General features: G+C 47.1%; 2 protein-coding genes across 11 annotated transcripts in view; one reads left to right on the forward strand and one right to left on the reverse strand.

The window, feature by feature from the left end:
• The window catches only part of RAD54B (RAD54 homolog B), a 121,955-nt gene extending 115,711 nt beyond the window's left edge, over nucleotides 1–6,244 (reverse strand). For 4 of the 8 annotated variants that reach the window (XM_090040344.1, XM_090040349.1, XM_090040350.1 and 1 more), the window contains exon 1: nucleotides 5,720–5,941. In XM_090040344.1, the coding sequence (XP_089896470.1) occupies nucleotides 5,720–5,862 (143 nt within the window). In that variant the 5' untranslated portion in view covers nucleotides 5,863–5,941. The other 4 variants (XM_090040347.1, XM_090040346.1, XM_090040345.1 and 1 more) reach the window with 4 other exon arrangements.
• Nucleotides 6,245–6,269: 25 nt separating this feature from the next.
• LOC149869456 (RING finger protein 151-like) overlaps nucleotides 6,270–16,930 on the forward strand; it is a 28,779-nt gene continuing 18,118 nt past the window's right edge. Inside the window, exons 1-3 of one of the 3 annotated variants that reach the window (XR_016441475.1) lie at nucleotides 6,270–6,421; nucleotides 14,288–14,396; nucleotides 15,919–16,145. Coding sequence is in view for 2 of the 3 variants with exons in the window: in XM_090040354.1 (XP_089896480.1) it covers nucleotides 15,940–16,145 (206 nt within the window). In the remaining variant the exon portion in view is untranslated. The remainder of the gene's footprint in view (nucleotides 6,422–14,287; nucleotides 14,397–15,918; nucleotides 16,146–16,930) is intronic. The other 2 variants (XM_090040354.1, XM_090040353.1) reach the window with 2 other exon arrangements.

Raw genomic sequence — 16,930 nt, forward strand, 5'->3', positions numbered from 1 at the left:
ATTTTATAACTAGGTATCTGAAATAATTTGTTAAAAATTACTTGACAACTACTGATCAAGAATATAATTAAACATAGCACGTACAGAATTATGCTATGCTATCTATTGGGAACAAGACATCGACAATGCTTTTAATAGCTACTGTATATTCAAATGATAAGCTTTTTTTTGCACTGTTCTGCACCCCAGTGGCCTGTCAGCCACACAGCAAGCTGTCTAAGAAAATTTATACAAGAGCTGCAAAGCAGGATAATTTTAAAAATAGACACACTAAAATTATAAGCATAGCTGACTGCTTTTTGTGTTGTACATAGCTTGCAGCCAGAAAGAATATATGAACTTGTTAGCAGACTTTATCTCACAAAAGAATGACCCTCATTTTTTTTTGACCCTGCATGGTTATTTGTGTATGTAGATGCATTCTCAGGGGGTTTCATTTTAATTCATTTAATGCTCAAACTTTCCCCAGGTTTTGCAAGAGTCTTCTATATCTCTACTGATGCAATCTAAACACTCTGGTTGTACTTTTAAGAACAATTCCCCAACCTCAGTTCCCTTATTGCTGTTAAATTAAACTTAGAGGATGTCATGAGCAAGTGTCTATTTGCATCTATGGAAAACATTAGGTCAATGGTCTACAACCTTTTTAAGTAGGAGATCACCTTTGGCATTTAAAAGCAACTCAAGATCTACCGTGCACCATCGCTTCCCCCCGCCCCCACCCCATCAGGTAAGTCTGTGGGGAGGAAAGAGGACGCAGATCAGGTCAGAGGGAGAAAAAGTTATTTGGAGGCATGCCTCCCCAGCAGGCAAGTCTCACCCAGCTGGGGCCCCATTTAATTTACGCCTGCTCCTGCCTCTGTGGCACGGTCCCTTACAGCAGGGGCCTCTATCTAGCCCCCGCCCCTTCCCCACAGACTGACCTGCTGGGCTGGGGCAGGTGCATACAAGCACACGGGCACCTAGCCACCCTGCCCCAGCCTCGGATCAACTTCAAGAGGCTCCGAAAAGGCTCCAAGATCTACCAGTGGATTGAGATCCACCGGTTGGTGGCCACTGCATTAGGTTTACTGCATTTTTGCTTTTTAAAATATAAAAAAGAATAAATAGAGTAAGCAAAACTTATTACAAGCAAAGGTTCTTGTTTTTATTCAAATCATGTGATATTAAATATAAAGACAACACCTGTACGTGCAAACCCATATGGATGTTTAGGGTGCCACTGAGCAAACTGCGATTCAAATCACTGTCCTGATTCGATTCGGAAATTTGGCCAATGAATTGGGCTGAACAGTGGCAATGTGTACAGGGTGCACAGGCGTCCCTTGAAAGCGCTGGTGCACCCCCTGACAGCCAGAGTTCCCTGCTTAGGCGACGGGCAGGGGACAAGCAGGAGCACTACAGGGTCCACCCTGAGAGCGCCAATCAAGGAGTGGGCATGCCAGGAGAAGCGATCCCTGTGGCACTTCTGGGTCAACACAATCGGCTGCGGGGGACCCCTCTTCCCCCGGTCACTGACTGGCCACTGGGGGGCTGGGGGGCAAGTGCCTACCCTGACTCAGGGGGCACCAGTCACCCATGGGACCAAATCTCCTCCCCCCCCATTGGCTGCCCCGCCAGGCCCCAATGTCCCAACATTTAAAAAAAGCCTCACACTCACCGGCTACAGCAGCAGTCTGGGAGCTGGGGCCGCTTGGCCTAAGCGCTGCTGGCCTCCAGGTGACTGCTGGAGCCCCCCAGCTCTGGGACAGTGCAGGAAGCCCTGCCAAGCCACACTGCACCTGTGTAATGCAACAGCTGCCACATGGGTCCCAAGAGGAGAAGGCAATTCCTGCTGCTCCACACTGCATGGGGGGGTGGGGGGGGTGGCGCTCTGCCACAAGCCCCCAGAGGCCCTGATCGCCAGTGCTGCAGCTGGTGAGTGCAGGGGTGTTTGTGTTTTTAAAGTGCTGGGATGCTGGGGCCAGGCAAGGCAACGGTGGGGGATGGGGATGGGCGGGGGGTCCCTCCATGGTCCTCTCTCTCCTTAGCCAGCCCCCACCCCCTACTTACCAGCATGGAGCCTGGGTCCAGCTCCCTGCAATGGCAAGCAGGTACTGCCTGAATCGATGAATGGATTCAGAGGCTTCTGATTCAATCTGGACCTTTTAAAGGGTCTCTCAATTCAATTCAGATTTGGAGATTCGGCCCCCAAATCAAATCGGCTATTGAAGCTTCAGCCCTATTGAACAGGTATTTTAGGTTCTAGTTCTTTTAGACTCATTCCATCGTTGACCCCCTTCAAATGACAGTCCAAATAGCTAACAAGAGCTGTATTAAGGTATTTACTAACCTCAAGCTAAGAACATCTTTCAACCTAAAATTACTTGTAACTGAGAGGGTATGCGACTTCAGTGATCACTCTTAAACAATCCTGCTTCTCCTGCCTTACATCTGTGGCACCACCAGTCCAGCATGCAGGGCAGGTCCAGGGCATGCTGTGTGCAGCATGCGGGTCAATTTGGGACCCAGAGGAAGCAACAGAGGCTGGACAGTGGCACTCCATGGGCCAGATCCTTGCTACTTGGTGAGGTGGGCCTTTTTTCTGATCCAGTATGACAGTTCTTATTAATTTCTGGATTTTTCTCTGTCTCATACAGGATTCTCAAAACATTCTGCAAAAGGAAGAACTGGAGCCCTCTGCAAAAGGAAGTCACTAATTTCCACATATGGCTAGACAAGTAATCAATATTAGATCTTTTTGGACAGGATCAATATACGCATAACTTGAGTCCAGTTTCTCTGCCATTTGTCTCATCCATCTCAGAAACTTCCCAGGCATACATTATTATCACTGGATTACAATTTTGTCTAAAACGTGCACTGAAATTAAGCACATCATGCTCAGAAGGTTTACACAGCAATTCTAGACAATAGGTGAACCGTATGCTTATGCATAACTAGGGTCAACTGCAGACCAGGGTTGTCCAACATACAAGCATCAAGAGGCCACACACCCTGCAGGCTGCACTATTAGGGGTTGCACCAGGGGAAGCCGCGGGTCCCCAGGACCACACACTGTATGACCCCTACACTGCAGCATGCATCTATCTGCTGCACTGCAGACATGGTTACCTCCCTTCGCTGCACATCACCATGCTATACCCCACCACGGCACTGTACAATGTGTGACGCCTGGGTGCACAGAATATTGCCCTGCTGCACCATATGCCCCTGCCTCTAGTGCAGTAGTCACCAGCTAGTCAATCGCAATTGGTCAATAGTGGAGCCTCTGACAGTCAATTTCAGTCTGGGGAGGCTGAGCACATGCACACGCTCAGTCTCGCCAGACTGATATCAACTGTCAAAGGCTCCATGTCCTGCCACTGGACAGGCAGCAAGCAAGCCTCAGCTCAGTGGCGAAACACACATGGCCTTGTGCCACTCCCAGGGCAGCTGCAGTGGGGCTTGGAGTGCAAAGCCCAGTGTGCAGCAGCAGCCACCTCCACCCCACACACAGATCAGGGGAGCACATGCCCCCCAGGTGTCCACCAGGATGTGTATAGTGGTCATCCAGGTGTGGGGTGGGGAGGCTTCAGCCATCTGGGCTCCAACTGTCCCACCACCCAGCCCAGCCAGAGCCCCACTCACCCTAGCACCTGCCCCTACCCCTCCCTCCCTCACTGCAGGGGCCTCAATTTGCAACCCCCACTTGCAGGGGGGAGGGATGCGATAGATCCTGGGTTAAACTTTAATTCACAAAGTGATCTGGTAATTTAGTGGCACTGCACCTCCCCCCCACCAGCAGTACCACATATCGGTGCCACCATGCACACCCTCCCCACCATTGCACTTCATGTCCCTCCCCACCACTGCACAATACCTCCTCCCTCCCCCACTATATTGCATGCCTAAGCAGTCTTCTGCTGCTGCATCACCTCACTGCATGTGCCTCCCCCCACTGCATCACACACCACTTCCCCCCACTGCACCATGTACCCAGGTACCCCTCACCCCCCTCACTACTGAACGATAAGCCTTTCCCCTCACTGAGCTGAGCAACACCACACTGCACCACTTCTCCCTAACTCCCCCACCGCACATCCCCAACAACACCAGTGCCCAGGTGCCCTGCCTTATCCTCACCTCCCCAGCCACAGTCTCCCCTGCTGCATTTCACCTTAAGGTGCCCAGACTGCAGGCTCCTTCAGCAATGCAGGCTGTGCCATGCTGTACCACCCCACCCCTTGGGGTGGGGAAGGAGAAGCTGGAGGGGAGAAGGAGCCCAGAGTCCCTGGCTGCTTCTGCAACTGAAGCAATGGCAAAAGTGGTGGTCAGGTGGGAGCCCAGGGCCACAATGAAGCCCCCAATGGACTGCATGAAGCCCACAGGTCACCAGCTAGAAAGCCTTGTTGTAGCCCAGTAATAGGCAACATCCAAAATAGGCATAAATGCCATTTGAACTGCACTGACCCAAACCTGACTCACATACCTGGGTGACAGTAAGTCCCACCTCTGAGCTTTCTGGTGAAATTGCAAATGTCAATCTGGAAAGTTTGCCTTATAGACAATATGCACATTAGTTGTGAAAGAGATCCCAAAACTTCCATTCCAATGAAAGGCTCAAAAAGTTCACTTTCCTCCCAGTGTTCACTTTGCTACCACAATAAGTTAAGACAAGACTGTCAAAGACACAGCCAGTGGGCCAGATCTGACCTGTAGAGCCCATCATCAACCCCACAGGGCTGCCTATGTGTCTCCAATTCGCACCGCGTGCTGCACGCAGCATGTACTAGCTTTGGGCCCATGAGCTGCATGCAGTGCATGGAGCCCATCTAACATAGACTGCTTATGGAGCAGGAACTGGAGCTGGTACACACTGGGCCAGTCTGAAATGTGCGCTGCACAAGGCACAGAGCCGTTCCAAGGTGCACACGGCAGTGCCAAACCAGCCTTGCACATCTGATCCAGACAATCCAGAGCAGGCCCACAGAGCCAGTCTGGCAAGGCTGTCACATGGCCCAGACTGGCCCTACACACCTTATGCTGCGGGATGCTGGGGCTGGCAAGTGAACACAGTATAAAGAGCTGGAGCCAGCCTGGGGTATGCACTGCATGCATCAGCCTGGCCCTTCAGGCTAGATCAAGGGCCAGTTCAGATCAGGCCTGCAAACCAGCCCTGCATGCCAGATTCAGCACACATGGCAGGTCTGGTCTAACTACCACATGAAGAGCATACCCCAAGTCAGCCCTGAACTCTGTGGGCAGCACATGCCCTACATGTGGGGCCAGGACCAGCACATGATGCATGCAGTCCACAGATCCGGAGCCAGCACATGCTGCATGCAGTACATGGGAACCTGCACACAAGGCAGTCAAAACTGGCTTAATGACCAGCCCATGAGTTTGACACCCCTGAATTAGGATTGTCCAGGATTGACAAATTTCAAATGGGGAACCACAGTCTTTAACTGACAATAAATGTGCACTGTTCAGAAAAGCACGCAGCACCAGTGTACAAAGCTGCTTCTTGCCAGTTCCTCAAACTGGAGTATCAGACATGTAAGGGGATCATGGGCCTTATACCCACAGAGGAACAGTTAGCCCCCCTTGTTCTTAGAAGGGGCTATTGGGTACTCATCAGCTGAGCTCGGTGGAAGATGGTTCCACCATCCCCAGCACCCTCCAGAGCCTGCTTCCTAAACCCAGCGACCTGGGTAGCTGCATGGTTTTTCCTCACCTTGTCCACACCAGCTGCATTGCACACGCACTATCCGGGATCGGCTGAGGCGGGGCTAGGAGCCACAAGAGCAAACCAAACACTTTTACTATCATTGACCGTCCATGGTAGAAGGGTTGAAATGATCGTACAAACAGGATCATTATCGTACACTAGCAACACCGCCGCCAGCACACAACTCCCCGCCCCGGGGTGCTCGCTACACGACCCTCGCCCCCGCCATACGCACCCGCTCCCCGGGACGCTGGGCGCGCTCTCAACCGTCCCGCCGCGGTTGCCGGCTCCCGTCAGCCACTCGTCCCATGGCGCATGCGTACCCACCTCTGCCCGCAGCCGCAGCCAACGCAGCTCAAGGATCCCGCCAGCGATACAACTGATTCTTCTGCGCATGCGCCTACCTCTCCCCACGTAGCTTCAGGGGCGCGAAGCTGTCTTCAGTCCCCGCCCCTGTGGGCTTGCTCTCGCGCTAGAATGGCCGGCTCTTTTGTCAGTGACTTGTACGCCTGTGTTGCGCATGCGGCTGCTCTTTCGACCACTTTTAGCATAGCGGCTTGGCTGGGGTGTCACTAGTGCGGGGCTCTGCCGTCAAGCAATACCAGCCGTAAAGGGCCCTGGCCTCTCATTTGCGGCGGTGTCGGAATATCAAGCTAGATAGCGTCTTTGCTCCAAGCGGCTTCGGGCCGGGGGCGGTGGCTGCGCCAGGTGGGTGTGGGGCGCGGACCGGGCTGGCGGCACCCGGGCCCGGGTAATGCGGACCTCCCCCGCTTCCCTGGGCTGATCTGCTCCGCTAGCGGCTCCCTGCCTTGTGCTCCCTCCCCCGATCTGCTGCTCGGCTTTCTGCTCCCTGGGGTGCCCTGTGCTCTGCTTCTCGCTGTCTGCCCGCCACTCTCAGGGGCTACCGGTGCTACTTGTGACACATGCTGAGGGTTGGCTACACCAATGCAGGCAGAGATGGGGGTGCAGGAACGCCAGCTCGATGGGCCAGCAGCATGAGACAGAATAGCCCGGGACCTTGTGCTGGCCTAGGAAAAGGGCAGACTCCACAGCTGCCACCCGGGCTCAGACCCGGCTGCCTGCACTGCTGAGACAGCGGCTCTTGGCATCAAGCCACCCTTGATGGCAGAGTTCAGGGAGGAGCTGGGTGACATTGCACGCAGCAGAACTTCTTCATGAGAAGGTTCTCAGTAGCCAGGAGTTGCTGGTTATCGCTGTCTGCTCAGGAGCCTGGTTAACACCAGCAATAGCTGTGGGAGAGCATTGGCAGCCATGACTAGAGACAATTGAATGAGAGATACAGAATGTGTTAAGCCCCAGCAGTGCAACCCATACATAGAAAAGTAGCAACTATCTCCTTCCCTCAGCACAGGCTTACAGTCTATGTTGACTGCAAGAATAAACATTCCTGCATGGCAAACAAGGCAGGAGGAAAGCTTAGAAAGGATTTAGTATCTCCAGGGTATTCCCAAATTGGGAAGAGGCTCTGGACATAGTTTTCCTAAAAGCAGAGGAAGAAGATAATTTTTCTGAGGCCATAGAAATGGAACAGTAGTCAGTAAACACTTGTTACTGTTCTTGATGTTTAGGGTTGGCACGTGCAGCTTCCAGACTGTTAGGCATACTGGTGCTGGCAATGATTTGGTTACTGCTGATCTTGAGGGCTTACAGAAAGCAAATTTTCATGGAGCTTATAGGCCTTGAATTGTGGGTAGATGATTGATAATGAAGGTGAACTTCAAGAAGTATGATGTTTGCAGAGAAGATTGCAGCGGAGTGAAAGCTTTAAGTCAAGAGGAAGTTGTAGCCGAGGCACATTTAGTGCTTTCCAGGGAAAATGTTGGGAGTAAAGGAACAGGTAAAGCATGTACTAGTGGAAGGAGTATTCTTCAGCAGATAGTCTAGGGCATTTCTCAACCCATGGGTTGCGACAATAGGTCACAAGAATGTATGAAAGGGTTACCAACAAACTTTAAAAATGGATTCTCCTTTAAAGAAGGAAAATGTGGGGAACTGTGGGGTTTCCCTTGCAGGCTGGTGTTTACAAATGTGTCCTGGTACAAAAAGGTTGAGAACCACTGGTCTAGGGGACTAAACAGGTTGGTCCCTACACACTGCTTAGCCTCTGCCTGCTCCCTGGCCTTCCTTACTAGTCCGCAGCATCTGAGATCTGTCAACTCCAGTTGACCATGCCTTTGAGAGTGCCTCCTTTTGCTCACTGCAGGGCTCCCAGCCAAAGCTAACCTGTAGGCAAGAGAGGACAGCATGATTTGACCCCTCAAAGCATCAGACCATTTCTGCCTCCCTTACCCGTAGACTTTAAAATTCTTTTAAGCATTTCTCCAGGTGCCCTTCACTTGTAGCCTGAAGTTTGCCTGCTGTTTGCTTTTTAATTTTTTTTCACTTTTTTTTTCCACTTTTTTTAAAGTCAGATGTTCTTCCTCCTCCTACCTCCCAAGTTACACTGATAACTTGTTTATTGCCCAAGGTGTTTAAAGGCATAGTTACCTCCAGGTTTTCCCCTCCCTGCATTTAATTTTTGTGCTTTCTGTTCATAGTTAATGGAAAAATAAAGGTCGTGCTTCCCATTTAAAAACAGCTTGATTATATTCATGCCATGGTATTTCAGCTTTCAAACTGGCCAAATAAACCAAGAAGGTAAAGAAATCTGGACCCTCATAAGTAGCTAAAACATGTGAAGCAAGCAACTCCTGTGCACGTGCTGCCTAAATCTCCTAGCTAAGGGTCAGCAAAATACAGCCTGCAGGCTGGTTCTGGCCTGCCAAATAATACTGTCAATCTCACAGCTGTTCCTCTGAAGGAGAACTGTATCTGGGCCACTTAGGGAGTTTTGGTGAGCTTTTGGGAGGAGGAGATGTCGAGCTCACCAAAACTCCCTAAGTGCCCCTCCAGCCCAGATAATTGTCCATCCCAGTCCTAAGCTAAAGTATATACAGAGCACAGGTCCCATATGGCTAAAGATGTTCCAGGCATGAACTTTTAAGTGAGCAGTATTTGTAAATCAGCAAAGCACATAGGAAATAGCATAGCAACCCTAGGAAACTGATAACACAAACTCCAAACCAGCCCAAATGTACTGTGTTCTGCTTACAGGATCATGGCTATAAAAGGGGCTCCCAAAAACTGAATCTCCAAGCTGGAGCCAACAACCACTGCATCAGACATTTAGACCATGTGGGTCAAATAGGTACATAAAGTGCCCCAGACAAGGTGTCTCTGGCTACTGCCATTCTGGAATAGGTGGCATAAGCTGATTGCTTAAAACTAAGAGTTGGCAGCCTTTTACTAGTGCTGGGCCTGCACTTACAACATGGCCACCACTGCAGGCCGCCAATCTGCCACTGTCCCAGGTCTGCAAAGAACTGCTTTCTTGCTCCTGTAATACAGCTTCTGCTGAAAAATGTGCCTCTAAAAACTGAGAAAACTTGTGGGGCAGATGTGCCCCACAGATGTTGGCTGCCAATGCAAGTCTTAAACCATCATTCCCATCTTTCTGACTTTGGTAGGTTGCCATTAGGTGTTACTCCAAAGACAAGGGAAGCCTCATGCTGCTGGGCTCTCTGAACCTCTAGGATAAGCTTAGTTCAAATCTGGAAAGTAGCCTTCCTCATCTTGAAATTTTTTGCCACTGTTAGTCATACCAGGTCTGTCTCATGATCCCCTTCCACAACTTTATTCCTTTTCTTGGATCTTGTGCTGCCTCTGTCATACCCCGTGTGTCAAGATCGGGCCCCAGGCCACCACTGCCTGGATCCATGTGCTGGAATTGGGTCTTGGAGCCTTGTGCTGTTTCAGCCCAGTCCTATGAGCTAGAATCAGGCCTCAGAGCCCCACCCAGCCCCTTGTGCCCAGTCTAGCATGCAGGGTTACAGCCTTGGGGCTACCCACAAACCTACAGGACAGATGACACTGCACTGGGGGCCAGATCTGTCCTGTGGGCCCAGGTTTGAGCACGTGTGTTGTAAAACAGACTCCTGGCTACCTTCAGGTATGTGGTCTGATCTGCAAAGCAGGAAATACCCCACATTGCAGAGGACTGGCTCTCTTTAGCCTGTGCAGAGATGCATACAAGCACCGTTGGAGTTCTCTAAAGAAACTGAGATGCAGTTAGTCAGCATAAGGAGCCATCACATTGCACCAGATCTCTACTCATTTTTCAAGTTTTTGGGGGCACCACAGCAGAGAGGAGTTTGTGGGCTTGGCTCAAACTCACAGCATAGGTCTACATGAGTGGTTCTCAACCTCATTAGACTCAAGGCACCCCTCAGACAATTCCAGCTTAGTTTTCACTTATTCTTCACTATAAAAAGATAACAGAGCAACTTTTTGGTTGCAAAGACCTCAGAGAGAACACAGCAGGTGAACATTCCTATTTGAAATTGCTGAGTTTATTTTGTGAATCATGTTTGCACATGTAGCAGAGCTAACATAGTATGACCCCATGAAAAGATGTCAAGACAACCTAGGGTGCCAGGGAACCCTAGCTGAGAATCACAGGTCTGCATAGGTGGCACTGTGTAGCAGTACCCAAGCTAGCTTAGTGGGCACCAGATTGCAAGCCAGAAGCCATCAGCCACATTCATGCAGTGCTGCACCCAAGCACTGCTAAGAAATGGAGCCAGTTAGCCACGTACAGCACTATGGTATATTTTTTTCCAGCTCAGGAGTTAAGCAGGACACCCGCATGGTCTTGCCTTGCATCTATATACAAGTGACATCCTGGAGTGCTGCATAGAGGTGCACCAATACATTGGTCCATATTGTATCAGCACTGATAAAAGGAAAATTGACATTCTCAGCAATCGGCTTTTTTTGGCCGATGTGGCCAATAATGTCACAGATAAATGCCACGTGCACGTATGCAACTGCAGCATGCACATGGCCAGGAGTGCAGCCCGGCAGCTTAGAGAGCAACGTCTGGCCAGTATGTCTGTGGGTGGGGAAGGGGCATGGGGGAGAGAAGAAGCGTGGGGGAGCAGATCAAGGTCCTCATGGAGGGGGAGGGAAGGAGGGAATGGAGCACAGGCAGGGGCAAGAGCTGCCCAGCCAAGGTAAAGCAGGGTGCAGAATGAAGCCACATCTGGTTTGTCCAGGAGGGCGGGGTGGCTTCCGCCACTGCACACACCCCATGGGAGGCATGAGGGGCATGTGTGCCCCCTGGATTTGTGCATAGGACAAGGCTGGGCTTCACGCTATGGGCTGGGGGCTGTACCAGCCTCTTCCTGGTGTGGGGGCTGGGTGGGGGCAGGGCATATGGTGGCAGCAGCACTGGGAGGGGGTCTATGGGGTGGCTACAGTAAATGTTGGGGTGACTGTACCCCATCTCATAACCTCCCAACACCACTACTGCTCACCCAACCCTGAGCACAGCCCTGGGCTAGCCCCTCCCCCTGCCCCCCACTAGGAAGTGGCTGCAGTGGGCCAGCCTACCCTTGCCATGCACACAAACCCAGGGGGGACATGCCCCTCATGTCTCCCCCAGGGTGCGTGCAGAGCAAGGAGCTGCCCCCATTCTCCTCTCCCTGCCCCGCCCCGATGAGCTGCCTGCACTTCTGTCCTGCCCCATCCCCTGTCCCCGCTGGGCAGTCCCTATCCCAGCCCCACTCCCCTCCTTCACCACAGGGGCTTTGATCTGCACCCCCATGCCCCTTCCCCCCACCCCTCCCAACTTACCAGCCCAATGCTGTTCTCCAAGCTGTCAGGCTGCATATTGGTAATCAGATCGGTATTGGCAATAAAATCTTTAACTGGTGCACCCCTACTGCCACAGGAAGTGGGAGGAGAGGAGTAGTTAAGGGTAAACCCAGGCGCTCGTTGCCTGGTTGCTCACCTGCCTCCATTGCCTGGTCCATCTGCAAGGATGTAAGCACTCTAATAAATAAATTAGTTTCTGAAACGGGGTGCCACTCAAATCACAAGTAATGGGGGGGGGGTGCTTTGAGTCTGAAAAGGTTGCTAACCACTACTGTGTCTGTGCTGCTGTCAAAGGTGCAAACGTACTCAAGTCAATTTCAAATGAGTGCAGTTCTCAGTACAGGCTGCAAGGGCTACCAAGTAACCTAGGTAGCGAACTTTGTTGCTGTGGCTACACTATTGTTGGTACTTGAGCTAACTAGTTTCAAATTGGCAAGGGTACATATTCACAAGTTGTAGGTTTACCTTTGACTATGGTATAAACAACACTAGAAAGCAAAAAATAAGTGCAGCAGATACTTAAACTGGTTTATAGTTGGGAAATACCCTATACAAACTGCTTTCGATGCACTTCTGTTGCAGATTCTGCGGACTAGTATTGTGGTGCTGTATCAGATAAACTGAACTGAGCATCTTGACTTTGCCTTTTGTAACTATTATGTAAATTGCTTGTGTAGTCAAGAACACCCAATAACACACTTTGTATAACAGATTTTAAATAACAAACTTTGTGCATTTTCATGGTAAAAGAATAGCAGCAAATTCACAGTTGTCTGCCTTTTAGGATGATTTGGCATTGTTCCTCATTCTAAGAAGTTATTTAAATGAAGGACTGTAAAGTAGATGTTTAATATTATTGGTGTGTTACAAATGAATTGGGATTCTTGTTTCAAATATTTCACATCTCTTTTTTAGATTTCAGTAGGTTGAGAACAGTAGGAATAAACTGGTCAGTATTCTGACTTGCTGATATATGTTCTCTTTCAGCCTACTACCATGATCCTTACAGTGGGTTTTACTTAGAGGATTTAGGTGGTGACTTCCTTTTTAATTTACATTTTTATGGAAGTAGCTAGGCTAGAACTGGATTATTGCAGTAGTGCTTTTTAAAAAATAGCATCTCATAGTCTGAATATAACCTCAGTTAGATGAGCATGTTTTATCAAATGAAAAATGGAATATTATAACCAAATGCTAAGGTTTTCAGATAATAAATGAAATATTTTAATTTATTCTTAATTTGGTCTGTAGCAGTAAGTGAAGATCTATAAACTCCATTCCATTGTGCTTGTAGTTCAGTTAGTTAAGTTACAATCAATTAGTCAAGTTCAGAAACAATGGTATATTTAATTAGAATAAATTTAAAGTTTATAAAAAACCTTGTCAATGCTTTTGACCAATGAGAGCTTTAGAAAGAATAAAGTATATATGCATCTTGAAGGGTAAAAAAGTCACATATGGTTGAATTTTCTTTGTTACTTCTTCAAAGAACAACAGTAAAAGAAAAAACCTTCAGAGGGGTTATTTCTTCTTATCTCTTTGTTTACTTATTATATACAGCCTGAAATGACTACACATCAAAATGTTTTATTTTTGTGCTTTTTAATTGCTTCTTGCATTTCGTCTATTATAGACAGCTAAATTGGACTAATCTGTTATATTTTCTGGCTCAGCCTTATTATCAGTATATTTCTACATGGATTTTGTTCAGAATACACCATGGAACTGTACTGAAATTGTAGCACTTCTCTTCAAAACATTTGCTCTAAAAAACTGCTTGAAGCCAATTTCTCATTTGTAATGTCTGCATTTCACTCTGAGCATATCTACATTGGAAAAAGGGGTGTACGTGTGTTCAGCTTTGACAGATTAATGTGTTAAAATGGAATTTGTCTCACTCTGCCACACTTCCTTGAAGTCATGTCTAGACTGGAAAAATGTAGACCTATTAGCTTACTTGGCAGGGTGGTATTTGAGGGCATCCATACACATGCTTGGGCCAGGGGGTGGAAGAGACACTTTAATTAGAGCAGCTCTGAGAGCTCCTCTAATTAAAACACCTGTGGTATCACGTGTATTCCGTGTCCCGTGCTTCAAAATGGCAGCAGGGTCACTTTTTCTAAAGCTTATCAAATGAGACGTGGGAGGCTGCTGGAGCACGGTAACTGCCACACTCCAGCAAACTTGATTAATCTAGTCTGTTCCAATATGCTGGAATTAGTGTGTCCGAGCAGCCTCCCTGCTCTTGTATAGGTGCCCCATGCCCTTTAGTTAATGCGCATTTTCCTAGTACCCCACAATGGAGGTACTAGATTTAATGCACATTAACTAAAGCATGTTAATGCACATGTAAATGTGCCCTCTCTTAGCCAACGTGATTTAATTAACTTTTTAAGTTCTGTTTATCACTGATGAGAAATATTGGTAATTAATATTGTTAGCTTATGTCAATATGCTTAAAGATGTTTCTATGGTACATGGAAAAGCAAAATAATGTTTAAAAATGTTGGGTTGTTTGTAAATGCATTAACTATTTAATCATCTAAACTGGGTCTCTGAAAGTAGGAGATAACTGAAATGTCTTAATGTGCTTTGACAGCTAACACTATTTTACACACCTCGTGTTTGAAAATCTGTTATTTTAATACCTCTTAGTCCATTCTCCCAGTGCTGGAGGGTCCTGTGGGAGAGAAAGCTAAAGTGTTAAATGTGCTGTAAAACAACCTTTACAGTAAAATTTATTTTAATGGCTATGAGAAGTCTATTCAGTAACTAGTTGGTTAGGCATAGGGATCTGTAACTCAGGAAACACAATAATTGAGCCTGCTTCTTTTTTGGTGTCCCTATAAAAAATAACAGTGATGAAGAGATAACTGAAAAAGGTGATCAAGTGCTGCTGTCTAGAGAACCAGAATTCCAAAGTGTTTGTTTAAAGCCGAATCTATTTATGTGAGTTACATCTAAAACAGTAAGTCTTCCTACTTCTGTTTTTTATATGTAATTTCTAACAATTTATTAAAAGCTATTTCATGACATTTGACAAGGTCAGAAAAGTACTTCTAATGAAATACAGAAAGATTGAAACTTATGGAAAAGAACTGACAAATCAGTTGAGAATGACCAGACGAAACGTATGCTACATTTTTTTTTAGTACTTCACTACATTTTAGCAGTACTTCAGAGCACTCTGATATTTGTAGCATTACAAATGTAATGTCTGTCCAGGACCTTGTGTGGGCCTAGACATCAGCTGTTCACATCCATGTTCTGTCATGCTAAAAATGGCTAATTGTCAATAAAGAAAATTGCAGGAAACTTTTCCGCATCAGATTTAACATGTGGACAGGTCTTCCTGTCCCCAGTATCCCATAGTGTTCTGCTCTCTCTTCTCCCTCTAGGAGGGAGGGAAAGAAGCTGACTATCTGATAGCTAGCAGTTGAGCAAACTGTCAGGAAGCCCTGCAGGACCAGCTTGAAGCCAGCCTAGTCAGTTGTTGCCACCAGTCAGCAACGGTGATGGAGCTGCAGCAGAGACAGCATCTGATCGGGCATTTTTCATTGGCCAAACAGCCCTTGCTACCATGTGGCTTGAAGACAGCCCCATCCCCCTTGCCTCCTTGGGGCAGCTTTTATGGTGCAAGGGGCTGCAAGCCCATTAAAGCACCAGGAACTGTAAAAGGGCAGAATCTGCAGCCTGTTAAAGTGAGGTGTCATTGAATATTTCTTTCTACCCTTACTCGTGCAATCAGCCTGTAGAAAAGTAAATTACTTTTGGTGGATAGACACTGATCCATGAAGTACTATGCATGTTTCTTTGGAAAAGCTCTGTTTTATAATTTGAAAGGTTTTATTTTTATTAAAACAACCCATCATATCAGAAAGCAAACAAGGTCTGGCTATTTTTAACAGTTTTTTCTTCTCCACTACTGCAGTCCACCTTTACATTTCATGTCAGATTGTTTTCAGTTTGAGACTAATTCTTAGTTAGACTTCAGATGGGGAAAATATTCCATGTCTACAAAGGATTGCATTGTACAATAGGATTTGGGGGAAGAGAGCACCTTGACTCTGTTTTTACTAATGTGGCTGCTTTCAGGACTAGAGGGGCTAGATCCACACATGCTTACGCATCTAAAACAGTACTTGGACAGAACTAGTTACTGAAGTTCATCAGTGTGATCTTGAAAACCCTAGTTTAAGCCCTGAGATGCCAAAAGTCTTTAATTATCTATGTTTCTGCGGTAAGCTTTTGGGGGTGCCCACAGTTCTGCTTCTACACATGTCCAGAACTGCTTTCATTATGCTTGGCACCTGTCTCATTCCTGAGATTGATCAGGATCCTCAAACATTACTTAGTTCCACTAAGGAAATTAGCCCTGAGCATTTGGGTGCAGGAACTTTTTTTCCTTGTATTAGGCAGCACCAAATATACTGTCTGTGCTAAGCAGTAGTATTTATCAGCCACTAATTCATGTTTTAATACTATAATAGGCTGAAACTCAGTGGAAAAGAATGGGGTATGATATTGAGCGTTTTGTGGGCTATGTTAATGAAGGACTTCTGTGCTCCATATGCCGGGATGTTTTAGAAGATCCCTTGCAGGCTCCTTGTGAACATGCTTTCTGCACTACATGTATACATGGATGGCTTGTTCATCACAGTAACTGCCCCGAGGACAGGCAGGCACTTGATGCATCTGTGCTACACCCTCTCTACAGGTATGTAAATATTGGATAATAAACTGAAGTTTTTCCTAAATCTTTGCACTGCTGAAATTTTGTAACTGTGGGCTTCCCAAAGCTTACATTGAGAAAGCTTACAAATCTGAGTCCTGCTCATTTTCCATCATTTGGACCACTTCCCCTCCCAATTTTCTGTGGCATAACTTGCATGTGGTAGAAACTGCAATTATATATACAGAAACATATGTATGGATTTATATACAGGGTCTTCATAAAGTCCTTGTGCACTTTTAAATTTTAATAACAGGTTGTAGGTATGATAGAAACAAATCTGTAAACAGCATTTAAAATCAAATTCACTAACATTTTAGGACAACCAGAGCACACAATGCTAGACTTCAACATAACCACCATCCATCATGATACATTGCTCAATACAATCTTCCAACTCCTTGAAAACTTTTTCCAGTTGCTCCTGAGTTACAGCACTAATCTCATTGGTGATCCTAGCCCCAAGTTCCAAAGAACATGGTTTTGACAAGTAAACTACACTTTTAACATGTGGACCAATTGCTTGGCCACCCTATTCACCTGACCTGTCACCACTGGACTTCTTTTTATGGGGACCTCTGCCTTTCCACTTCTCTGGGAAAATATCATTTAGGAACTGTTGTACATTCAGAGCATAGTAGCCATCTTATTTAAGAATAAATTTGTTATTACTTACGAAGCCTAGCATTGTGTACTCTAGTTGTTCTACAGCTTTAACAAATTTGCTTTTAAATGCCATTTACAGATTGTTTCCATCATACCTACAAACT

The sequence above is a fragment of the Crocodylus siamensis genome, chromosome 3, assembly GCF_052110815.1.
Source record: "Crocodylus siamensis isolate JL-2025a chromosome 3, ASM5211081v1, whole genome shotgun sequence".
Lineage (NCBI taxonomy): Eukaryota > Metazoa > Chordata > Crocodylia > Crocodylidae > Crocodylus > Crocodylus siamensis.